This window comes from Pipistrellus kuhlii, unplaced genomic scaffold, assembly GCF_014108245.1.
Source record: "Pipistrellus kuhlii isolate mPipKuh1 unplaced genomic scaffold, mPipKuh1.p scaffold_m20_p_7, whole genome shotgun sequence".
NCBI classification, from domain to species: domain Eukaryota; kingdom Metazoa; phylum Chordata; class Mammalia; order Chiroptera; family Vespertilionidae; genus Pipistrellus; species Pipistrellus kuhlii.
In genome coordinates this window covers 74614586-74641201 of record NW_023425573.1, presented here as the reverse complement: position 1 = coordinate 74641201, position 26616 = coordinate 74614586, and the positions used below count along the sequence as shown (strand labels likewise).

The 26616-nt window shown below is 45.7% G+C and overlaps 1 protein-coding gene across 2 annotated transcripts in view; it reads left to right on the top strand.

Moving 5' to 3' along the window:
- The first annotated feature begins 494 nt into the window (after window positions 1-494).
- Window positions 495-26616, top strand: part of SCTR (secretin receptor) — a 59892-nt gene continuing 33770 nt past the window's right edge. The window contains exons 1-2 of one of the 2 annotated variants that reach the window (XM_045575387.1): window positions 495-709; window positions 11415-11535. In XM_045575387.1, the coding sequence (XP_045431343.1) occupies window positions 659-709; window positions 11415-11535 (172 nt within the window). In that variant the 5' untranslated portion in view covers window positions 495-658. The remainder of the gene's footprint in view (window positions 710-11414; window positions 11536-26616) is intronic. The other variant, XM_036421702.2, reaches the window with a different exon arrangement.

The window sequence follows — 26616 nt, the reverse complement described above, 5'->3', positions numbered from 1 at the left end:
GTCCTCCTTGGTGCACCTGACATCAAAGGCTTCTTTCCAGGAAGGGCCAGTGTCGCTTTAATAGTGAAGGAAAGTAAAGTGAGACCCAGAAATCAAATGCAAGGTCACTATCCCAGGGCCGCAATGCAATAGCCACTGGCAGCCCTGCTGTCCCAGGGCCCGGCACAGCCTGCTCCCCGCAGCGGGCGGTCACAGGTGTCCTTAGGAGGAGGATGCGGTCCTGAAGGTGGCTGGGCTGCTCATTCGTGCGCAGTAAGGTTGTGGCTGGGCCTAGCGCTCTTTCCGGAACTGGGGGTGTTGCTAAGCCATCGTGCCCTCTCCCGGTCTCCTCCGCCCTGGTCCAGCCTGCGGGAGCCGGCTCCGGGCCCTCACCCTCCCTCCCTCCCACTCTCCGCCTCCTCCCCTGCCCGCCCGGCGCCGGCCCCCGCCAGGCTGCCGGGCGGAGGAGCTCGGGCAGCGCGTCCTTATCAATGGGCCGAGCAGCTTAGCGCGCCGCCACCTCCCCAGCTGGGGCTTCCGCGGGCTGCGGGGCCCGCCATGCCCCTTCGGGGCTCGGCTGCTGGCCCGGACCCGGGACCCTGCGGAGCGCGCTGAGCTCGGCGCGGGCGGAGCGCGGGGAGACGGCCGTCGGGGCTCCGGCTGCGGAGCCGCCGACACCATGCGCCCGGGGCTGGCGCTGTGGCTGCTGCTCGCCGGCGCCGCGCACACCGTGAGTACCGCGCCCGTCCGCGGGCCTATTGGGGTGCAGGCGGGGTGGTGGGAGCGGGGGATTCCCAGATCTTCCCCTCAAAATACAAACGTGTGCGCCAGGAGAAGAGAGCGCTCCGATGAGCCCCTGCCCCGACCTCACCCCTGCCGGAGGACCTCTGGACGGAGATTCCCGCGCGCTCCCCGCGGTGCTATTGTGGGCTGGGCGCTTAGCTTCCGTTATTTTACAGAAATCTCACAGCCTCCTGGCGAGGTTGATATATCACCTCACTTTCCAGACAAGGAAACGGAGACTTGGAAAGACCAAAAACACTGCCCCAAGTGAAGACAATTGGAAGCCACGTCCGTCTGCCCAAAGCCTTGACATTTTCGCTCACACCAGGCTGCGGGCGGGAAAACCTCAGAAGCTCAGAAAGGCAGCTTCCGGGGCTGAGACGGGGCCATTGGCAGCTCCCGGCCCCTCTCCTGGGGATTCGGCTCCCTAAAGTCTGCGTGCCTGGGGGACCCCTGGGAGCAGCTGCTCTCCCCAAACCAGGTCCAGGGAGGAGCTGGAGAGAAGGGAGAAGGCGGCAGGGCGGGTGGCTGGTTGTTCTTTCCCACGGAAACTCCTGGGAACCGCAGGCTCTCCCTGTGGGGTCGGTGAAGGAGAGAGTGGCTGCACCCAGGCTGGTGGATGGAATGGGGAGGCGGAGGGGTGGAGATAGGGGCGAGGGGGGCAGATTTCAGAGCTATTTCTTTCCACCAGCATTCCAGACTGGCCTCCACGGCATCTGCCCCAAGAAATTCCCACTGAGACTCTCTAACCTCTGCCCTGGCCAAGTCCTCGCTGGTGTCCAATGACCTTGCCCTCTTGTGATCCTCTCCTGCTCGGTCTTAAGGAAAACCTCAGCCCCCTGCGTGGTGGGAGTGCTGACAGGAGGTAGCTGCCATCTTTCCGGCAGGTCCATGGCATCAGTAGTTGGGAAGAGCGGAATTTGGGGATTTTGTCCCCATCTCCCTGGTAACCTGGAGCCTCAGCTAGAGCAACAGCACCCACTCATTAGTCTGAACTCCCGATTTGGGGGGAAAGCCACCTGGGGCATTGGGGGAAATTCAGAGCCCAAAACAGCCCACAGGTGTGTTGTTGTGCCGCGCCCAGGGATGGGAGAGGCCTCTGGCTTCCTCTCTGTGACCCTCCCGGCCTCCTTCTTAAGTGTTTGCAGTAACGTTGAGGTTATCCCCAAAAATCAACAAGTCTGAGGTTCAACCCACATTTTCATCTCAAGGGGACCCCCATATTATCTCAAGAATAAGCTGGGGGTGGGGATTGATAGCACTCACTTGGTTCAAGTATTCAGTGTGCCTTGGGAGGGTGCTTCATTATGCTCTGGCCCAATTCCCTCACTTCACAGATGAGCAAACTGAGGCTGCAGAGAAGGGACCTGCCCCAGACCTTCAAGTTAGTGGTAGAACTGGGACCAGAACCACTCAGGGCTCGGCCGATTACATCCCTGTCCTTACATATCATTTTCCTCCGCTCGCTGCTACTGCCTAGTATTGTTCCCTTTAGTTCCCTGGAAGTGTTGGCCTCTGGTATTTATGGGCTTATCCAGACCTCAGGTAGAGAACTTCTTGGTAGAGAACTCCTTTACAAAATAAGAGTGGAATTAACGTACATTGATTGGTGTACTTCCCAGCCTATGAAATTCTATTTTTCTTCTGTGTGACTGAGTGGTCAGGTACTTGATTTTGAAATGTAAGGGTATTCAAATAATTTTTCATTCATTTGGGTCTCTCTTCTGAATGAGAGCACAGGCACCTTTCTAATGGGAGGTCGTTAAGGCCAAATTTCTTGTCCCTGGCCTTTCCAGAGTTGCCAAGAGGGAACCTTGCAAATGGAAATCAAAAAGTGAATGCTGCAGGAAACCCTGACCCCACCTCCTTTTGCCACCCCCGCTCCCATGTACGTCTCTCATGAGGACAGCGCTGTAATTATTCACCAGCACAGCTGTGCTCCCCTCCTCTCCAACACGTGCATTTTGAACCTGAGCGCAGAGACTTAGTTTTCTTCACCCTTTATCCCCAGACCCCATCACAGTGTAAGAGGGAGCTCGATGATTTGCACTGAATGAATGAATGAATGAATGAGTGAGTGAAATGATGATATCCACAGGGAGTGTCTTGTGGCAGTTTCATACAGCAACAAGTAATGAAGAATGACATCTTGAAAGCAATCACTGCTTACAAACTTTCACATAAATGTAGCAGGCAAAGGGAATTAGTCATTCAGGTGGGTGTTTAATCCAGGGCACATGGCAAACTGCCAATTTGATAATCTCAGTGAGCTAAGTGGGTGGGGGACTCCTTGTTCCTTCAATCACAGTTTCTAAACTTTGACACTGTATTCTTGGGTCATTTACCTGGGATTTCAGCATGGGGTGCCAGAGAGAGAGCTGTGCCCTCCCTTGGCACAGGCGGAATGATGGGGCGGGGACAGTGGGCGGAGAGAGGGGAGTTGGATAATTCTTTGTTGTGCGTCCTGTGCTTTGTGTGATGCTTAGCACATCCCTGGCCTCTATCCATAGAAACATCTCTCCACGTTGTGACAGCATTTCCAAATGCCCCTGGGAGACGGAGAGGGCAAAGCTGCCCTGGCTGAGAACCATGTCTTACCGCTGTCAGGTTTCAGGGATGATGCATTGACAGCAATAATCGCAGGTGTCACTTGCATGTTGGACTCCGGGCAGTGGGGTCAGTGACAGGCAATCTGAGTTGGAGGACAGAAGCAGGAACATCTACTGGATCCATTTTGAAGCCAGGGGGGAAAGGCTTCAGCAGGCCTTTCACACCTTCCCTTCCCACTTTCCCTCCTCTATCCATCCCTCCTCAGCTGACAGCTCAGAAACATAAAAACTCCACGTGTGGTTCTGGCATGGAAGCCTCTAGCACACGGGGGTCCCTGCCTCCTCCTGTGGTGCGTCTGGCCCCGGAGGCTGACAGCTCTGTGGGGCTCTGTGAGCAGGGTTTTAGGAAAGCCTGCCAAGGCCACCTGAGGGCTGGCTAGTGACAACGCTTCCGAGGAAGGACCTGGGATTTGTATACCCGACGAATCACTTTCTGAATTTCTGAGGAAGTATTGTAGATTTCTGTTAAGATTTTTACTCTCCCTAAAATTAATGTGAATGAAGATGCTGGTAAAGGCTTCCCTGGTTGGCACTTATTTCACACTGGGTAGTGTGCTAAGTCCTTCCCATCTCCCTCATTTAATTCTCACTTCCAGCACTAGAACCCCAGGCCAGGCAGCGAGGACACTGAAGCCACTTGCTGAGGTCGGCCCTCTGGACGAGGTGGGAGGACTCACAGTGTCTGAACCAGCGCTTGTGTCTGCTCCCACCGAGAGGCTGCTCTGCGTTCTGGTGCCCAAGGAGCTGTTGTGCAATTCCTTCCCCAGCCTCAAAATGACATTAAACTCAGTTTAATCTAATCTGTAACAATAAAGGCATAATATGCTAATTAGGTCAGATGTCCTTCTGGTCATCCTTCTGGAGGAAGCCGGGCTTAGAGGAAAGCCCAGGCCCTGGGTACCTGCCAGCAGCCAGAGGAGGGAAGCCTGGGTCCTGGGTGCCAGAGGGAAGCCGGTGCTGGCAGCAGGGGGAAGAAAGGCCTACGGTTGCACGAATTTTGTGCATTGGGCCTCTAGTTGTTTTATAAAATATACTATTGAAACACACACAACATTTTATTGAGGGAGCCAGAGAGGAGCTTGAGGTCACCAAATCAAACAAGCAGAAGTTTGATTTAGGGGAGTCCAGACTGTTTAGGGGAGTCCTCTTGGCCTTGGAATCACCTTTTTGGGTCTCCTCTCCCTCCTCTCTGTCCCTGGGGCCTCACCCCATCGTTACCTTCCGTGGTCAGGGAGGGCACAGCCCTCTTCCTGGCACTCCTGTGGAAAGCTCAGATTTAACATTCAGAACTAGAGCTCCATGACCAGATTGGCTGCCTCCAGTGACCCCTGATTTGGTCCCTGCTTCCCTGCCCTTAGCAAGCTGGGGTTCTCACCACTGACCTTCACTCAGGCTCCGGGACAGCCTGCAGCCCAAGGTAAAAGCCACAACACAAGATCCTATCTACGTGCTTACATTACAAACAGAGGACTGTGCAGCCTTTGTGTGGACCTGAGAGAATGAGAGTGTCCTGGGCCCGCCCAGCCTCACCATTCTGTGGCTGACAGACTCCAAGGGGCTTGGGGAAGGAATGCCCCTAGTTGATGGCCTTCTGCAATCAGCTCACATGCTGCCAGGACCCCGAGTTCCCCACGTCTTCAGAACCCCCACACATCCAGCGTCAGCTCCCTCACCCCTGGCTCTCAGAGGTGGTGTCTATGTGTCTTTTCAAATTCTGACCTTGTCACCTCCCCTTTCCTCTTCAACATACAGGCTGGCTTCCCATTTCCTGAGAGTCTAGAGTAGGACTTAATCACAAGGAACAACAACAGTTCTTTGTCATCATTGATGTTTCTATCTCCCTCTCCCTCTCTCTGAAGTCACTAAAAACATATATATATATATATATATATATATATTTTTTTTTTTTTAAATATATTTTATTGATATTTCACAGAGAGGAGGAAGGAAGAGAGATAGAGAGCTAGAAATGTCGATGAGAGAGAAGCATCGACCAGCTGCCTCCTGCACACCCCCCACCGGGGATGTGCCCGCAACCAATGTACATGCCCTTGACCGGAATCGAACCTGGGACCTTTCAGTCCGCAGGCCGACGCTCTACCTGAGCCAAACCGGCTTCGGCAAAACATATATTTTTAAAAAAGTGACAATAAAGGGATCAAAAGACAAGCGACAAGGAAGCAGAGATTTCAAGAAATCTCTGGGAAATGGAAAGCGCCTGAAGGAGTGGGGGCCATAGGGAAGAAGAACCTAACTGCCTGCAGGGGTGTCGAGGGCATTGATGAGAAACTGTCTGGCCTGCAGCACCCAGGAGAGGCCCAGGCACGGGGGAGAAACCCTCCATAGCTGGCAATGCGGTCCTTCCCCATGTGGTTATTTTCAGAGGAGGCCACCACTCAACTAAGGGTTCAGGCTCCCAGTGGTTCCAAAGGCCACTTAATGTCTCAGGCCTAAATATGACACCGAGGGGCCTCCAACATGGAAGCCAACAACTGGGGAGAGGAACTGAGAGGAAACAGACCATGCAGAGAGGAGGAAAAAGTTCAAACACAAGACAAGAGCCAGTATCCTGCTCTTTTAAAGATTTTGAAAAAGGGTGCTGGAGCCACGAAGAGGAGGTGTGGAACAAAGGATGCCATGGAAAAGGAATCAAAGAAAGCCTGTTGGGAAATTAAATTTATGAAGGATTAGACAGAAGGATTATGTAGATAAAACGGTGGAAGCGTAGAGAAAGGTGAAGATTAGAGGGTTCACTGTTCAAGCTACATGGATCCCAGGAAGGCAGGATAGGGAAGAGGATGGGAAATCAAATAAATAACAATATTTTTTAATTCCCAGAAACAAAGAACACAAATCTTCAGATAGAAATGCCCATTGAATATCTAACTAATAAGTAAAAAAGAAACCATTTCCTCACCAAGTTTTAACATAACTAAAAACAAAGAAAAATCCTAAATATTTTTAGAAAGAAAAGAAAAAAAGCCATATACAAAAGATCTGGAATCAGAAATAAATTTCTTAACAACACAGAAGAGAGAAGGGTGAAAGCCTTGAAAACTTGGAAGAAAAGTTATTTTCAGCCTGATATTCTCTCAGGCAAGATCCAAAAGTTTGCCTCCTATGTATGCTTTCTTAAGATGTTACCGGAGAACGTGTTTCTACAAAAAAGAAAGCAAAGCCAGAAAAAGACATGGGATATAAGAAAAGAGCTCCTGCCAGGAGAGATGGGGAGAGGATAACCAAGCCTCGGCCAGGTATCAGGCCAGACTGAAGCAAGAGGGAGAGGAAGAGAGGGAGAGGGGAGCGGTCTCCAGAGGTGAAACAAAGAACTCGGCAGACGGCTCACAGACCGGTGGAGTACTTGTAATTTAGCCGTACATAGAAAACTAATCAAATGAAACCCAAAGTAGTATTGACCGCAGGAAAGACAACATGTACAAGAAGAGACATAATCATTTTACAGACGAGACTCAGCAGTGAACCATATTTCACAATCAGAAGAAATCACTGGAAATACAGATCATGCATTTAGAAATTAGGCCAAAAGGAGGATAAGTAAGGCAAAGGGGAGAGAAGGACATGTGGGGAGATCGAAAAACATCTAAGTCTTTACCTCCCATAAAAGACAGTTTTGAATAATGTCTTAAATTAATACACTAAGAAATAGCTGTGTAGGAATATAATTTTTAAGTTTGGAAATACAAATGAGAATCAACAGCACAAAAGCATTGGAAGTGACTGCCCAGGAGCAGGTAGGGTTAGGGAAGGGAACAGCTATTTTTCGTTAGAAATACTTTGATACTAGTGCAAGCAAAATTTTTAGAGTACTTATACAAACTTGATATTTTAAAAAAATGACTTGAAATCAACAAATGGCAAGTGCTGGTGAGGATGTGGAGAAAAGGGAACCCTAGTACACTGCTGGTGGGAATGCAGACTGGTGCAGCCACTGTGGAGAACAGTATGGAGTTTCCTCAAAAAAGGAACTCCCATTTGATCCAGTGATCCCACTTCTAGGAATATATCTTAAGAAATCTGAAGCACAAATCAGAGAGAATGTATTCACCCCTATGTACATAGCAGCACAATTTAAGATTTGGAAACAGCCCAAGTGCCCATCGGTAGATGAGTGGATAAAAAAGCTGTGGCTCATTTACACCATGGAATACTATGCAGCAGTAAAAAAGAAGGATCTCTTACCCTGTGAGATAGCAAGAAGGAACCTGAAGAATATTATGCTAAGCAAAATAAGTCAGTCAGAGAAAGGCAAATATCACATGATCTAACTCGTATGTGGAATCTAATGAATAAAATAAACAGATGAACGGAGTGAATCTAGAGACATGGAAGCATGGAGGGAAGGCTGGGGAGGGTGGGTGGGAGGTAATCAACCAAAGACCTGCGAAGCATATATGCATACTGGTAACCCATGGACACAGACAATAGGGTCGTAAAGCCCTGGGGTGGGGGGTGAGGGCGGGCTGGAGGGGGTCAATGAAGGAAAAAGGGGGACAAATACTTTCAACAATAAAGGATTATTTTTAAAAATGGTTTAAGAAGAGCAATTAAGGCCTAGTAGCACTTATTTTGAGGAAATTTTAAAATAAATTTTAGCAATTCTGCAAATTTTAAGTAAAATTATATTTCTTTTAAATTTAGTAAGTATATAGAATTATTGGTATATGCATAAATATACATCTCTCCTCCTTTGGTACTTAATTTAGATCATAAAGGGGCTTCTTCACATGCATTCTCTAATCCAGGCATCTACCAAGTGGTTGCTCCATTGAACACACCATCTTGCCTGCCACTCCCAGCAACTCTGAGGTCCTCTTTCCACCACCGTTGGTCACCATCAGGAAATCATGGGCTGTCTTTGCAGGAGAATACTGTTGCTGCCACACCTCAAGGAACACCACACATTTCTTTAGTTGGAATACCACTGCACAGAATTTATCTTGACTTATTACATTTTAATGGTAGGATCAAGGGTAAAAGAGATGTGGGCTGTTAATAACAGAAAAATAACCCGGGAGGTGAGGATGTAGAAAATTGAAACCCTGTGCACTGCTGGTGGGAATGTAAAATGGTATAGCTGCTGTGGCAACAGTTTGGTGATTCCTTAAAAAAGTAAACATAGGGGGGGAAAAGTAGACATGATATTACCTTATGATCAAGCAATTTCACTTCTGAGCATACCCCTAAAAGAATTGAAACAGAGACTCAAAGAGATATTTGTACACCCATGTTTATAGCAGTATTGTTCACAGTAGCCAAAAGTGTATACAGCTCAAGTGTCCATAAACAGATGACTGGTTGAACAAAATGTGACATGTATATGCAATGGAATATTATTCAGCCTTAGAAAGGAATGAAATTCTGATAGATGCTGCAACAGGAGAGTGAAATAAGCCAGACTCAAAAGAATAAAGACCATACGATTCCATTTATATGAATGATTTAGAGTAGACAAATTCATAGATTTAGAAGTAGAACAGAGGTTATCAGGAGCTGGTGGAGGAGCAATGGGGAGTTAGTGGTTGATGAAGACAGAATTTCTGTTGGGTTGTTGAAAAAGTTCTGGAAATGCATAGTGGTGATGGTTGTATAACATTGTAAATGTACTAATGCCACTGAACTATATATCTAATGTCATATCTTTTTATTACAACTTTAAAAGAAGAAATGTAAGATGAGAACTTTTCCTGGATGGGATGGTTCCCATTGTAGGTGTTCTGTCATTTCTATTCTTCTCCACTGCTTTCAAGAGTCTTCTCCAGTCTCCAGCAGTGCAAATTGCCACTTACTTTGAGTAAACTTCACTCCCTATCTACTCACCTTGCTGCTGCCCCAGAATTTACTTCCCACCCTGTCAGTCAGCTATGCTGCATAACAAAAATCTCGGTGGCACACAGCAACCGATGCCTCTTCTCTCTTAGTGTTTGCCAGGGAGCAACGGTTTGATTGGTCAACCATAATATTGATGGTGATCCAGTCAAGGTACAGGACATTTCTGTTACCTAAGGATCCTCATGGTGTTCTGTTATGGTCACACATATTTCTTTCCCACTCTCACCCCTTCCTTAACCCCTGACATATCGTTGATATCTTGATAGGAATTGCACTTAATCTATAGATTGCTTTAGGTAGTATAGATATTTTACTGATGTTAATTTTTTATATCATGAGCCCAATATAAGCTTTTATTTATTTGTATTTTCTTCAATTTCTTTCCTCAATGTCTTAAAATTTTCTGAGTATGCATCTTTTACCTCCTTGGTTAAATTTAATGCTATGTATTTTATTTTTCATACAATTGTAAATAGGATTGTTTTTTTAATTTCTGTTTCTGATAGTTTGTTATTGGTGTGTAAAAATGGAACCAATTTTGAATTATTACTTTTGTATTCTGCTACTTTACTAAACTCATCAGTTTTAATAGGTTTTTGGTAGAGTCTTTAGGCTTTTTTCTATATAATATCATATCACCTGCAAATAATGACAATTTTACTTCTTCCTTTGTCTCCCTGAATTTGAGTCCCATTCATTGTCTAGCACCATTCTTGCTCACAGTAAGTAAGTCCTGATGGGGTAGAACCAAGTCAGGTGCTCCTCGTTTCTTTTTCTTGTCTGATTGCTATGTCTCCCTGAATTTGAGTCCCATTCATTGTCTAGCACCATTCTTGCTCACAGTAAGTAAGTCCTGATGGGGTAGAACCAATTCAGGTGCTCCTCATTTCTTTTTCTTGTCTGATTGCTATGGCTAGGACTTTTAATACTATCCTATATAATAATAGAGGAATATGCAAATTGCCCATTACTCTGTAATGTCATGACAAATTGCAGGAGGCTGCCAGCACATGCGTGCTGGGGCCTTGCCCTGGAGACGGGGTGTTAGCAGGGAGTTGCCCAAAGTTGGCTGGACCATCCTGTGTTGGGGGTGTGAGGGTAAGAGCCCATAGTGCCCCCTCACTAGTCCTTCACCACCCACAACTCTCACTTAGAGTGCCCCGCGGCCCACCTGCCGGGGGAAGGAGCACAACACAGCAGGCGGGAGGCTCTCCTCTGGAGCCGCCACATTGCTCCGGAGACAAGGCAGAATCGGGGAGGTGCCTGGAGAAGGCAGGACCAGCCCTAGGTGACTCGAGGGACTGAGGGCGGGGCATGAAGCAGCCAGAGAAGGCCAGGGCAGTCAGGGACTGTGCGAGGTGCACTGGAGCTCTGTGTGGAGAGGTTTGGGTGTCAAGGCATGGCGGGGCTGCTTGATTTCGCATGCTGGGCTCCTACAGTTTAATAAAAGTGTTGAAAGTGAGTATTCTTGTCTTGTTCCTGATCTTAAGGAAATACATTTAGCTCTTCACCATTAAATATGGTGCCATATATGGCCTTTATTATGTTGAAGTATGTTCTCTCTATTTCCATTTTGCTGAGAGTTTTATAGGGTTTTGTTTTGTTTTGAGAATTGAATAAGCCAATGTATGTGAAAGGAATCTGTAATATTATAATCATATACTCTGTAAAAAGTAAAGAGGGAGTTTTATTTGGCTATCTGGTTAGTTGTTCATTCATTCACATATTTTTTAAGTCTTAGGTACAAATGAAAGAATGAAGCCTTGCTTTGCAAACTCACTCTAGGAAGAGCTAGGAAGCCAGGACTGTGTGACAATTTTTCCTCAGCCCTCCCATTCAACTCCTCCCTGCAGTCAGCTTTCCAAGCCTGAAAAAATAAACACAGTTGGAGTGGAAGGCACAGAATAATAGTGAGTTGTCCAGAGAGCAAATAGCTTGTTGGGATGGAAGCCTTTATAAGTTTAGGGCAAGATTTGCAGCAGACAAGCTGCAGATTGCTGTTCTGAACTCCTTCCTTGAAGTGACTGCCTGTACCTCACTATGGACTAGCAGCTTCCTGCAGGCAGGGCTTTGTCTCCCTGAATTTGAGTCCCATTCATTGTCTAGCACCATTCTTGCTCACAGTAAGTAAGTCCTGATGGGGTAGAACCAACGTAGCTGCAATGATGAGCACTCTCGGTTTTGGACTTGCAGGTCGGAGCCCTCCCTGGACTGTGCGATGTGCTGCGGGTGCTGTGGGAGGAGCGGGACAAGTGCCTGCAAGAACTCTCTGCAGAGAGGACAGGAGACCGTGGCACCCAGCCGCCAGCCCCAGGTGCGTAGCCCACCTTAGTCCACTCCAGACATGGATCATGTCCGGTCCCACTGTGTCGGGGAAGCTGGGCCTCTGGACCAGGGTGGGGATGTAGGGGCTGGGCTGTATTCATTCAGGCAATCAGCTCGTAATCCATGTATGCACACCCAAAAGCCGGATTATCACCATTCTTTCTTTCTCTGAGCTTGTGCACATAGCCAAGGCTTTTGTATCATTAACTTCTGCATGATTACCTCACCAAGTTTGGTAAGAATTCCTTGTCAAGGCAGTGTACCTCTCGTCCATTCTCTCACCTCTAGGGCTAGTTTGATGAGTGAGGTAGTCAAAATGGCAAGTTGGGGTTAGAAAAACCTGGGGTCTCTGGTGTGCGACCATGGACAAGTTATCTAACCATATGGCCACAGATTCCTGGTCTATAAAGTGGTTGTCTACTTTAGAATTTTAATGATACATGAGAGAAAATATGTTAAATATTATCAATTTAAATATTAATTCTTATTACTAATCAAGACTTTAAATATTATTAATTTCATATTTAAATGTTAATTTTATTTCTAGTCCCTTCCTTAACATATCTTCTTTGCTTTCCCTCATATAAGGTTAAGGAAGGCTTGCATTAAGAAAACTATCTATTTATTCAAGTAAAAACTTGTACACATATGTTCATAGTAACACTAGTTACAATAGCCCAGAGATAGAAACAATCCAAATGTCTGTCAGCTGATGAATGATAAACAAAATGCATGCATGTCCAATGGAATATTACTGGGTCTTAAAAAGGAATGAAGTAGTATGGCATGGATGCATAGTATGGCATGGATGAATATTAAAACATGTTAAGGAAAAGCAAGTTATAAAAGATCATGCATTATATGTTTCTATTTATATGATATGTCACCTTTAGGCAAATCTTTAGAGACAGAAATCAAACTTACATTTAAATATTTAATCTGTTTTAAGCTTATTCTTGTGTATGATGTAAGCTGGTAGTCTAGTTCCATTTTTTTTTTTGAGTGTACCTGTCTAATTTTCCCAACACCATTTATTGAAGAGATTGTCTTTATTCCTTGTTTGCTCTGCCTCATTTGTCAAATATTAATCAACCATAAAGGAGTCAGTTTATTTGTGGGCTCTCTGTTCTGTTTCATTAATTTATATGCCTGCTCTTGTGTCAATTGCAGGGTGTTTTGATTACGGTGGCTTTGTAGTATAGTTTGATATCTGGCATTGTGATTTCTCCAACTTAGTTCTTTCTCAAGATTGGGGTCTTTTTTTTTTTAAAATATATTTTATTGATTTTTTACAGAGAGGAAGGGAGAGGGATAGAAAGTCAGAAACATCAATGAGAGAGAAACATCCATCAGCCGCCTCTTGCACACCCCCTACCAGGGATGTGCCCGCAACCAGAGTGCCCTTGACCGGAATCAAACCCGGGTTCCTTGAGTCCGCAGGCTGACGCTCTATCCACTGAGCCAAACTGGTTTCTGCCTTTTTTAAAATTCCATATAATATTATATAATTTTTCTAGATCTGTGAGATATATCATTGATAGGAATTGCACTGAATCTATAGATTGATTTGGGTAGTATGGACATTTTAATGATGTTAATTCTTCCAATCCATGAACACAGAATATATCTCCACATATTTGTATCATCCTCAGTTTCTTTCCTCAATATCCTATAATTTTCCAAGTACAGGTCTTTTACCTTCTTAATTAAATTTATTCCTAGGTACTTTATTCTTTGATGTTGAAGTACTAAATGGGATTATTTTCTTAATTTCTCTTTCTGATAGTTCAGTGGTCGGCAAACTGCGGCTTGTGAGCCACATGCGGCTCCAGAGCTGTGGTTTGCTGCTCTGTTGACTAATGAGTTTGCCGACCACTGACCTAGACTCTTGATTCCAATAATTACAGGATGTTGTTATTCCTTGTAATTAAGACCCTATCCCAGTAGTCGGCAAACTCATTAGTCAACAGAGCGACAAACAGCGGCTCTAGAGCCGCAGTTTGCCGACCACTGTGATAGTTCATTATTGGTGTATAAAAGTACCACTGATTTCTGAATTAATTTTTTATCCTGCTACTATGTCAAATTTATTTATTAGACCTGGGGATTTTTAGTAGTTTCTATGTACAATATCATGTCATCTGTGAATAAGGAGTTTTCTTCCTCCTTTCTAATTTGGATGCCTTTTATCTCTTCTTTTTTGTCTGATTACTATGGCTAGGACTTCCAGTGCTATGTTGAATAAGAGTGGTGAAAGAGGACATCCCTGTCTTGTTCCTGATCTTAGAGGAATGCTTTTAGATTTTGCCTATTGAATATGATGTTGGCTGTGGGTTTGTCATATATGGGCTTTAATTATGTTGAGGTATGATCCCTCTATCCCCACATTGCTGAGAGTTTTTATCATAAACTATGGGCCCAGTGCATGAATTTGTGCACTTTGAAAGGAACTATGAGCCGCGAGGCTGTGGTGGGCACAGGGGTGGGTCTCAGCCCATCCTCCATGCCCCCTCCTATCCCTCCCACTGTAGCCCCCCAGTTCCCTGTCTGCTGGCAGCCCCCCTCCCACTGCCGCTCCCATGTGCTGATGATGCCGACCCTGCTCACACCTGCTGATGGTGTGGAGCGATTGGTGTGAGTGGGACCGGAACATCAGCAGGGTGTGAGCAGTGGCTGCTGCCCTGATCAGTCACTACTTGGACCTGCTGATAGCACTGAGTAATTGGGATCAGTGCTGGGCAATGGCAATGGGTGCTAGTGGTGGCTCAGGCACAACTTTTAAATAAGGTTGTTTAGTTTTTTTGTTGAGTTGTAGGAGTTCTTTATATATTCTTTATATATGCGGGTGCAAGCAGGGCTAGTGTTGGCAGTGGGTGTAAGCAACGGCTCCAGTGCCAGTAGTGGGTGCGAGTGGGGTTGTTGTTGGCAGTGGGTGCAAGAGGTGGCTGCTGGCCCCAATTGCACCTCAGGAGCAAGGGGAGGTGGAGAAGTCCTGAGGGATGATCGGGTCTGTAGCGGGTGTGAGTGGGTCCAGGTAAGAGCACCAGGTGGGACCATGGCACAGGGGCAAAGAATTTTCAGTAACCACCAATGGCTCCCTCCGATAACAGGGATTGGTCCCCTGCTTTGGTCTGGAGCCCCCGCTCACCTGCTCCACCATCCCACGGCGGGCGACCATGTTCTGTGTGCACCTCCTGTTGGTCAGCGCACATCATAGCGACCGGTTGTTCCGTTATTCTGCCATTCGGTCTATGCCATTTGCACGTTAAGGTTTTATATAGAGAGATTAGAGGCCCAGGGCATGAAAATTCATGCACTGGAGGGGGGTCCCTTAGCCCGGCCTGCCCCCCTCACAGTCTGGGAGCCCTCAGGGGTGGGAGACGACTCAGTGATCAGACAAAGGTGATGCCCCATCACACCTCTGCTGCTGCCACTGCAGGCAGTGCAGGCCTCAGCCATCCCTGGTTACCTGAGCCTTGATTGGACCTGGGTGGCTGGGAAGTCATCATCCGAGGCTTGCCTATGCCTCGGGCTGGCCCTCAGCAGCTGGGCAGCCAACATCTGAGGCTCGTCTGCACCTCAGGCCAGCCGTGGGCTGCTCGGGGGCTGGGAGGAGTGGAGAACTCCGGAGGCAGGTGTGTGGAGCAGCTGGGCCTGCCTGGGGGCAGGACTAGCCTTGCCACATGCCTGCCACCTCAGCAGGGCTGAGGGGATTGGGCACCACCATCTTTGAGGGCTGGGCAGTCAATTAGCATATTCCCTCCTTATTAAATAGGATGGGTTTTTATTAAATGCTTTTTTTTCATTTATTGACAAAATCATGTGATTTTAATTTTTAATTTTGTTTATGTGATGTATCATGTTTATTGATTTACAAATATTGCACCAACCTTGCATTTCTGGAATAAATTCCATTTGATCAGGTTATATGATCTTTTTAATATATAATGCATAATGCCTTGCTAATATTTTGTTGAAGATTTTAGCATCTATGTTCATTAGGAATGTTGACCTAAAATTTTCTTCCTTTGAGGTGTCTTTATCTGGTTTTGGAATTGGGATAAAGCTGGCATTATAAAAAGAGCTTAGAATTCTTCCCTCCTCTTGAATATTTCGGAATAGTTTGAGAAAGATAGGTGTTAGTTTTTCTTTGAATGTTTGGTAAAATTAACCCATGAAGCCATCTGGTCCAGGACTTTTCTTTGCTGGAAATTTTTGACTAGTCCTTGGATTCCAATTCTCTTGGGTATATACCAAGAAGTAGAATTGCTAGTATCATATCATAATTCTGTTTTTAATTTTTTAAGGAACCACCATACTTTTCCCACAGTGGCTGCACCATTTTACATTTTCACCAACAGTGCACAAAGGTCCTAATGTCTCCAGATTTCACCAACACCTGTTACTTTCTCTGTTTGTTTTTATAGTAGTCATCTTAATGGGTGTGTGACAGTATCTCATTGTGGTTTTGATCTGCATTTCCCTAATGATTAGTGATGTTGAGCATTTATTATGTGCTGCTGGCCATTTGCATATCTTCTTTAAATAAATGTCTATTCAAGTTCTTTGCCAACTTTTAAATAAGGTTGTTTAGTTTTTTTGTTGAGTTGTAGGAGTTCTTTATATATTCTGAATATTAGCCCCTTGTAAAATACATGAGACACAAATATTTTGTAGATGGCCTTTTTATTATGTTGTGTATCCTTTGATTCACAGAAGTTTTTAAGTTTGACATAGTCCAATGTAGATGTTTTTACTTTTTAAAAAATTTTTTTAAAAAATAAATCTTTATTGTTCAGATTATTACAGATGTGATCCTCCACCCCCCCCCCCCCCAATTGCTCCCCTCCACCAGGTTCCCACCCCTCCCTCTGTCCTTTCCCCATTCCCCATTATCCTCATCCATAGGTGCACAGTTTTTGTTCAGTCTCTTCCCGCACCCCCACTCCCTTTTCCCTGAGAATCGTCAGTCCACTCCCCTTCCATACCTCTGATTCTATTATATTCATCAGTTAATATTGTTCATCAGATTTTTTAATTCCCTTGGTTTTTAGATTCACTTGTTGATAGTTACATATTTGTTGATCATTATTTTTATCTTTATCTTCTTCCTCTTCCTAAATAACCCCCTTCAGCAATTCATATAATTCTGGTTTGGTGGTGATTAACTCTTTTAGCTTTTTTTTATTTGTGAAGCTCTTTATCTGTCCTTTGATTCTGAGTGATAGCTTTGCTGGGTAGATTATTTTTGGCTGTAGGTTCTTGCTATTCATCACCTTGAATATTTCTTGCCATTCCCATCTGGCCTGCATGGTTTCTGTTGAGAAATCAGCTGACAATCGTATGGGTGCTTCTTTATAGGTAACTACCTGCTTTTCTCTTGCTGCTTTTAATATTCTCTCTTTGTCTTTTGCTCTTGGAATCTTAATTATGATGTGTCTTGGTGTGGTCCTCCTTGGATTCCTTTTGTTTGGGGTTCTGTGGGCTTCCTGGACTTGTAAGTCTATTTCTTTCCCTAGGTGGGGGAAGTTTTCTGTCACTATTTCTTCCAGTATTCTTTCGGTATCTTGCTCTCTCTCTTCTTCTGGAATCCCCATAATTCTGATATTGGTTTGCTTGAAATTGTCCCAGAGGTTTCTTACACTATCTTCAACTTTCTGGATTCTCTTATCTTCCTTCTGCAGAGGAGTGTCCTCTGGCTCTTTGTGTTCTAAATCTTTGTCTTGATTCTTGCGATCTTCCTGTCTGTTTTTAGGACTTTGTATATTATTTTTTATTTCAATGTTTTCTTCATTTCTAGTTGATCCCTTATTATTTCTAGTTGCTCCTTTTTCATATCCTCATAGGTCTCATTTATTTTATCGGCCTTTTTTAGGATATTGTTGAATAACCTTATAACTGTAGTTTTGAACTCAATGTCCAATCTTTTCTTTTCCTCCATCTCCTTCCTTTGTTTCCTTCCTCTTGTCTGCATTTTAGTTGTTTCCCTGATTTGATGGAATAGCTTTGTGTGCTAGGTGTTCTGGTAGAGCCCAGTAGCACAGCCTTCCCAGTTACCTGCGGTGGACAGTCTTGGTGTAGCCCTTTGTGGGCTGTGTGTGCAGTCTTGTTGTTAAGCCTTGCTTATTGTTGGTATCACTGGGAAGTGTTGATCTCCAAGCCAATTAGCTGTGAGGATCAGCAGTGTCTCAGCTAGGAGGGTTTCTGTACTCCGCTTGGATAGGGCGGGGTCTCAGGGTGGGGCAGACAATCTTTGGTTCCTGCCAGTCTCGCCTTAGAAAAGTCCTGTTCATGGAGAGTTTCGGAAGATTGGTTGCAGGGGCACACCTCTTTGGTAAAGGCGCAGACAAGCTTTGGATTCAGGCCAGTCCCTCCTTAGAGAAAGCCAGCCTCTGGGAGAGCTTCTGTGCTCAGCCAGAGATGGGGTGGAGTCTCTGGTTGGTGCAGACAAACTTTGTTTTCCCTTCGTCTCCTCCCCAAATCCCGCAGTAATGGCCTCTGGCTTCACACACCTCCAAGAGATCTCTGCCCACTGCCTGACAATCTGGACTCTCTCTGTCTATCAGAGCAATAGGGTGATTTTGTTTTCCTCTCGAACAAGAAAGCCAGCCGCGCATTAGCTGTCTGTTCTCTTCGTACGCCTGGAGTAAGCCAGTAGCGAACTCAGCCCAGCCTGCCCTCTCTGCGCTCTGGGAGTAAGCCAGCAGCAATCTCAGTCCGGCCCTTCCTCTCTGTGCACCGGGAGTAAGCCAGCGCCTTTTCGCGCACACAGTTCTCCGTACTTTCACAGTTCCTAAGGTTCAGCGTGCCTTCTCTCTCCTTCCCAGATGGCAGAGCCTCCTCTCAGCTAGCCATCCAGCTCTTCAGGGCAATGCCTTCCCTGTTTTCCAGTTCTAAATTCAAATTTGTTGTGGTAGGCTGCATTTGGGTGTCTACCCTATGCTGCCATCTTGGTTTCTCCCATGTTTTTACTATCATTGTCTATTCTTTTGGTGGTGTCATATCCAAAAAAGCATCTCCACATCCAAGCTCATTAAGATTTCCCCCTATGTTTTCTTTTTAGAATTTTGTAGTTTTAGCTCTTATAGGTTCTTGGTCCATTTTGAGTTAATATTTATTTATGGTGTAAGGTAAGAGTCCAACTTCATTCTTTTGCAAGTGGATATCTGGTTTTTCCAGAGAAAGAGTTCTGATTTCTTATGTGAATCTTACTTCCATTTTTAAAAAGAAATAAAGAGGAAGAGGATGGAAGAGAAGGGGTTTAGCCCTTTATATTATACAGACTGTGTAATCTTAAATAGGTTGCTTGATGTCTTTAGACCTCATCTATTTTATGAGGTTAGTGTGAAATTAAAAGCATTCATTCAACAAATATTTTGTGCTTATTCTTTGAGATAAGTATGGTGAGAATAAAAGATACAATGGTGAGGAAATTATCACTTATGAATGTATTTACTCAGCTCTTATCACTTATGAATGTATTTACTGCCTATGACAGATTAGCTTTATCAAACAGGAGTTGAGGTTTTGCACTTTACAAAAATCTAGAAGTGGTGCAAAGTTCCAGGATGTCATCAGATTCAGATTCCTTCTGTCCTTCTGCTTAACATGTGGCATTTGCCTAATAGCAGATGATGGCTGCTATACCTCCAGAGAGGAGAGGAGAGCACCTGTTTTTTTTCTGACAGGAAGAAGAAGAAAGTACAAGAAGGAAGGGTAAAATATACTGGAAGACAAACTTTCCGAAAGCTCTCCGGGTGACTTTTGTTTACACTTCATCAGCCAGAATTGGACTGCATGGCCACCTCTATGCAGCCGAGGCTGGAGACTGACATTGTTAGCTGTGCATGTGGCCACCTTGAACTGGGTCTTGTTCTTTTAGTGAGAAAGGAGAAGGGGCAATGGACCATCTCTGCCTCAGCCATTGTAACTCTGGTGAGGTAGACATTGGAACACAGCCTGGGCATGTGAGCTCAAAAGGCAGGAGGAGCACAGCACAGAGGACCTCATTGAACATATGGAGGACTTTTATCCTGATCTTAAAAGCAATGGAAAGACCTGGCAAGTCTTAAAGGGGAGTGACATGGAAGGTGCATTGGAGGACAGGAGTAAAATCAGAGAGACCCACTGTGAGGTCTGCACAATATATAATGGACACTGGGGCTAAAAAGACTGTATTCCTTTGAATTACCCAGAAGCAGACCCTGAGAGAAGGATTCAAATATGAGTAACTTGGTTTCCAGCCATGAAAGCATCATAAATAAATACTATACTTATCTCCTTCCACAACCACATCAGAATTATAACTAAACTGCAAAAACAAAACAAAACAAAACCAAAAAAAAAAAAAAAAAACCATCATGCAGAATCCCCTGAAGTCTAGCTGAACAGGAATGCTGAAAGTTAGAATATATAGAAAAAGCCATGTTAAGACTGGTCAGAGGGTGGAGATGCAGAATGGGCTGGTACCATACACATGTGTGGTGGATTAAAATTTGGAGAGATATCTCAGTTTTGAGGGTTCCCCTGAGGAGCCAGGGTCCCAGCCCCACAACACATTCCCCAGCCCAGGGTTCCAGTGCTGGGCAGAGAAGTCCCATAACTTTTGGCCATAAAAACAAAACAAAAACAAACAGTAAGAATTGTAGCTGAGGGAGCTAGAATTCTACTAGAGTCCCAGATATTCCTCTTAAAGGGCCTACACATGGGTCCTTGGATTCATGCTCTCTGAGTTCCAGTGCTGGGGCCAGAGATATACCAGGAGACACTGAAGTGTCTGGCATGAGGGTATGAGCTGAGGGGCAGCTTTCTCCCAGATGGCAGAGGCCATTGTTCCTTTGCTGAGCCCACACCCTGCAGCATAGGCAGCTGCCATATCTGAGTCTCCATCAACCTGGCTAACACTATTCACCCCACCCTGGAGATTCCCTGAGACCCTGCCCCACCTAACTTATAGGCCCACCCAGGCCACTTGCAGTGACTTTTCTTTATAAATGGCCTGTCTTGGCTCATGCTGCAGACTTTCCTAAAATTTCTCAAAAGTTCACAAACTCTAAACAAGCAGCATTTGACCTTGGCATGCCCTCTACCTATTGATAAGTGGCCTTGAGCCTGGCAGCAGCCAGCCTCAATTCACAGCTTAGCTTTTCTCAGGCACCTCCAAGCTCAGCACAAGCTGCAAATATCTGCAGGTCACTTGGAGCTCAGACTGAGTGGCCCTGGGCAGTTGATGATCTTGGCCTGCAGCTCTCACAGGCTCAAGAAGCAACATATCTGGTGGCCAGCTTTAGAACACACCCAACCACCTCCACAAACCACACACCCAAAGGACAAACTTGGCAGCCACCAGAGTCTTGATAAAGAGAATCCTGCTCTGTAGGGTCAGCCTCTGCACAAAACCTATAGTCACGACCAGTTCTCATAACCAATCAGCCCGAGGGTTAATCCTTTTCATTGAAGAGTCAACAGCAATCAAGGCTGAACTACAGCATGAGAGCACACACTACCCAAATAAGGGACATACATGGAGTACCTAGTTCAGGAAGACTGTACCACTGGGCCCCATAGGACACCTACGACAGAAGACCACTCTACCAAGACATGGCAATGTAGCAGTTCTACCTAATACATAGAAACAAGCAGAGAAGGCCATAATAAGGAGACAAAGAAATATGTCCCTAATGAAAGTACAGAACAAAACTCCAGGAAAAGAACAAAACAAAGTGGAGACCAGCAATCTACCAGATGCATAGTTCAAAACAAATAATAGTCAAAAGAATACTCAATGATCTTAGTGAGAAATTCAACAAAGATATAGGAAACATAAAAATGGAGATAGAAAACATAAAGAAGGGTCAGAAATGAATATAATAACTGAAATGAAGAATACATTAGAGGAAATTTATTGAGTAGTAGATTCAATGAAGCAAAAGACTGAATCAGCGATTTGGAAGATAAGAAAGCAGAAAGCACCCAAACAGAGCATCAAAAAGAGAAGAGACTTTTTAAGAACAAGGATAGTTTAAAGGACCTGTAGGAAAACATCAAGTGTACCAATATTCGTATCATAGGGGTACAAGAAGGAAAAGAGAAAGAACAAGGAATTGAAAACTTATTTGAAAAAATAATAACGGAGAACTTCCCTAACCTATAGAAGGAAATAGACATACAAGTCCAGGAAGTGCAGAGAGTCCAAAACAATATGACCTCAAGGAGTCCCACACCAAGACATATAATAATTAAAAAGCCAAAGGTTAAAGATTAAGAGAGAATCTTAAAAGCATCAAGAGAAAGCGATACCTATAACGGACCTCCCATAAGACTGTCAGCTGATTTCTCAACAGACCAGACGGGAGTGGCAAGAAATATTCATTGATGGAAAGCAAGGACCTACAGCTAAGATTCCTCTACCTAGCAAGACAATCATTCAGAATCAAATAACAGATAAAGAGCTTCCCAGACAAGAAAAATCTAAAGGAGTTCATCACCATCAAACCAATATTACATGAATTGTTAAAGAGATAGAAGAAGAAGAAGAAGAAGGAGGAGGAGGAGGAGGAGGAGGAGGAGGAGGAGGAGGAGGAGGATAAAAAACAGAAATAAAAATTTGGCAATGACTACATATCTATCAACAATTATTTTTAAATCTAAATGAATTAAAAGCTCCAAAAAAAACAAACAAACAAACAAAAAAACATGGGATGGCTAAATATATAAGAAAACAAGACCAATACATATGCTGTCTATAAGAGACTCAGTTCAGATTGAAAGATACACACAGACTGAAAGGAATGTGATGGAAAAAAATATATTTCATGAAAATTGAAACAAACAAACAAACAAGCAGAAAAGATTAGGTAGCAATACTTATACCAAACAAAATAGACTTTAAAACAAAGGCTATAACAAGAGACAAAAAAAGGGTCTAGCAACTTCACTTCTGGGTATTTTACCGAAGAAACCCAAAACACTAAGTAAAAAAGACATATACATCCATATATTCATTGCAGCATTATTTATAGTAACTAAGATATGCAAGTAACCCAAGTGTCCATCAATAGATAGATGAATAAAGGAGTGGTGATATATACAATGGAATATGATTTAACAATAAAAAGGAGTGAAATTGTGCCATGTGCAACACCATGGAAGGACCTAGAGGGTATTGTGCTAAGTGAAATAACTCAGAAAGACAGATGCCAGATGGTTTTATGTATATGTGGAATCTAAAAACAAAACAAACAAACAAAACAAAAACAAACTTATAGATACAGAGAACATTTTGATGGTTGCCAGATGTGAGAGAGGTTGGGGAATGGGTGAAAAAGGTGAAAGAATTAAGAAGTACAAGTTGATCCTTAGCCAGTTTGGCTCAGTAGATAGAGCATTGGCCTGTGGACTGAAGGTTCCTGGGTTTGATTCCAGTCAAGGACACATGCCTGGGTTACAGGTTTGGCCCTCAGTAGTGGGCGTGCAGGAGGCAGCCAATCATTGATTCTCTCTCATCATTGATGTTTCTCTCTCTCTCTCCCTCTTCCTTCCTCTCTGAAATCAATAAAAAAATTATATATATATATATATATATATATATATATATATATTTTATTTTTTTTAAAGAAGTACAAGTTTATAGTTACAAATCAGTATAGGGAATATAATCAGTAATATTGTAATAACTATGTATGGTGTCAGATGGGTACTAGATTTATTGGGGGAATCACTTCATAAGGTGTAGAAATGTCTAATGACTATGATTTTCACCTGAAACTAAGATACAATAGTATGTCAACTGTAATTGAAAAAAAAAGGGAAAAAATATTCAAGTGGCATTTGACAGGTGATTCCTGGAAAGCCCAATAGGGGGTGGGGAATGGAGACAGAGAAGGAAAGGAGGATAGAATTTGCATTATCACTGTGGGCAATTGAGACCTTAATCCTCCTGGGGCATTTTAGGAGCCAGCACAGAACACACAACTGGGAGAGGTGAAGGAGCTGGCCTATTTATCCACCAACTCCCCATCAGTCAGAGCCTGGGGCTGCTTCTGGGGAGGGAACATTAATAGTAATTCCCTTGCACTCCCAGCCTACTGTGCTTGCAGGCAAAGTGGGTTCCAATGGCTGGAGAAAGCCCTCAGTCAAAGGGATGTCCAGGCCAGCATTTGAAAGTGAGGTTGGCCTGTGCAAAAAAGGTCAAGACCAAAGAGACACAGGCAGGGTCGGATCCTTGGGTACGTGGGGGAGAGGAATGGGTACAGATAAGGGCTGTTTAGGGGGTAACACTGACAGGATGTGGTAATAAATTGGCTGGGGGTGCTGGTGTGGTGGGAGAGAGTGGGTCCAGGATGACCCATAAGTGTTTGACCTCAGCAACTGGAGGAAGAGGTGAAGGGAGACCAGGTATTTGGAAGCGAAGAGATGAAGGTTTTGGGTTGAGTTTTAGATGCGTGGAATCAAGATTTCAGAGCAGGTCAGGATTGGGGACTTTTCATACAGGAGGCACTGGGGCTGTGGTTGCATGAGGTGAAGGGGTGGGAGGGGAAAGAGGAGGCGCCCAGGAGCGGTTCTCAGGATCCCCAGCGCTCATCGGGAGGAGCAGTCAGAGGCAGGAGAAAAATCAGGGTGTCGTGGGCCAGGGGCCAAGCAGTTTGGGTGTTGCAGTGGGCTTTAGCCACTTCATTCATCCGCTACCTGAGGGACAGGAGCAGGCTGACTTCCTCCCACAGTTCCAGCCTTCCCTTCCTCTCTACTGGCTATGCAAGCTGCCTGTGGGGAGCAGGGCCACGGCCTTATGGTGCTCACTGGGCACCAGTGAGCCAGAGCCTCCTGGTCTCCTGAAAAAGGCCAGCTGTGGGTGCAGCACAGTGGTAGCTGCCTCTGTGTGCATGTCCCCAAGGTGAATGCCTAAAAATGACAGGGCGAGGGGCTTTCATTCAGCCTTGAGAGAGTGCCACGCATTTGGAAGAGATAATGGCAAACTTCAGTTTACACTGAGAAGTAATGTTATGTTTAAACTAGAGGCCCGATGTACAGATTCATGCACATTGAAAGGAAATTAATTAGAAGAAATATTTAGTGGCTGGGGAGGGACCATGGGAGGTTGGCTCCAGGGCATGTTTGGTCTGTTTTGCACCCAGTCCTGATTGCTCAGACCCCAGCAGCAAGCTAATCTACCAGTCAGAGTGTCTGCCCCCTGGTGGTCAGTGCACATCATAGTGACTGGTTGAACGGTCGAACAAATGGTCAGACACTTAGCATATTAGGCTTTCATTATAGAGGATTAGCATGTGAGGTGTTTAAAATGTCCCAGTGCTCTCCAGTGGTTCCATGACGAAGTCCAGCTCCTTGGCCTCCAGACCAGCCAGGCCTCCAGACTAAACATTTCCACTTGGCTCAACCAAATTGCTTTTAATTTCCTGACTGTGTCACTTTCTCTCCTGCCTCTGGTCCTTTGCACAGGCTGATCCTTCTGCTACAACACCATTCTCTCTTCTTCACCCTGCCAACCACTCTCCCTTGTAGACTCCACCAGGAATGGGTGCCTGGAGCTCCACTGGCTTAGCTGGCTGCCCTGACTCCTGCAGGACCCCATTCCTCTCCTGGCGCTCTGCACTGCATGCAGAGGTTTGCTGGACTGTTCCCGCCTCAGCCTGAGTAGGAGCCGTGCCACTCTCCTCTTCTTCCCCAGTGTGTGTCCCAAGACCAAGTACTCATTGTGTTTGTTGACTGACTAACTGAGTGAATGCATATTCTTGACTGGGAGCAGGGAAAGAGGAGAGAAAAAAGAGAACTGGCCCCAAGAAGAGTGTGAAGGCAGAGCAGGGCATTTGAGGGTGCAGGGCTCCCACAGAGGTGGCCCCCAACTTGCTGAACTTGTCACAAACTAGCTGAAGTGAGCTGTGCAGCCCATGTCACCCATGGATGGCGCTCTCCGGAGCATGACCAGGGAGCAGGAAGGCGAGCCCTTTGTTCTCCCAGGGCCTCCCGTGAAGAGCATGGAGTGGCTCTGCCGACCCCACTCAGGCCCCAAGTGACCCCTTGGACAGGGCCTCCTGCTGGGCCTTCTGGGTTCCCCATGTTCCTGTTGGGCTCCCGCAGTGCAAAGGGAGATTTGCTCCCATGACACGGAGCAGGTCTGGGCTGCTAGGCCACCCCAGTCTGCGTCTAGTGAACTGAGCCAGGGCCAAGCGCCAGGCTAGGTCAGCTCTGGCCCAAGCTCAGCTCTGCTGCGTCCTCTCGGCCATCATGGGTGAGAGACTCCACTCCTCTGCCTCTCAGCTGGCGCACTTTAAAATGAGGATAATAATCGTATGATTTGGGAGGCTGTTAAGAACACATGGCGGCATCTCGCTGTAGCAGGACCTCTCAGCCGCCCTCTGCCAGCTCCTCAGTGCAGACAGGCTGCCCTCTGCCATGGACGGGTGGGGTCCATCTGGGCCCTCTTCCACCTGCGCTCCCGGCCGTGCCCAGCAGGCTCCTCTTCCGTGACCCACTTGCCAGGTCCTGTGGATGCAGACCTCACATTTCCAGTTCCTGAGGAAATTGTAAGCATGTCCGTGCCCAGGTGGACTGAGCTGGGGCAGGCCGGTGATTTGTTCTCCTGAGGGTCCTCATTGTGCATCCAGGGCTGAGAAACCATTAGGGACCCCGCCCTGTCTCTGCCTCTAATTTCCTAGGGAGATGTGGATAAGACTCTGATCACACCCCTCTTTTCTGGATTTCCCTCTCCTCTGGTGAGAAAAGGGCTGTGCTGGGCTTGCAAGCTTTGAGACTGTTTGGCTGGGCAGTGGGCGGAAGGGTGGCCAGGCTGCCCCCACCCGCCACAAGTGGCTCAGGCCACTCGAGTGTGCTTTGCATGCTGAACTTCTGCGATTTTCATCTAGGAAAGGGGTCTTTACTTTGAAAACCTGGCTTACAGGTCCCTAAGGCAGAGGATGTCCAGGCCCTGGGCCGCTGGGAAAGGCTTCAGGCTGCTCTGCTGAGAGGTTGGGAGGCAGAGCCATGCACCCAGCATGGAGTTTAGAACCAAAGTGGTGGATGAGGGGAAATTCCAAAGGCTGAAGGGAGCAGAGCA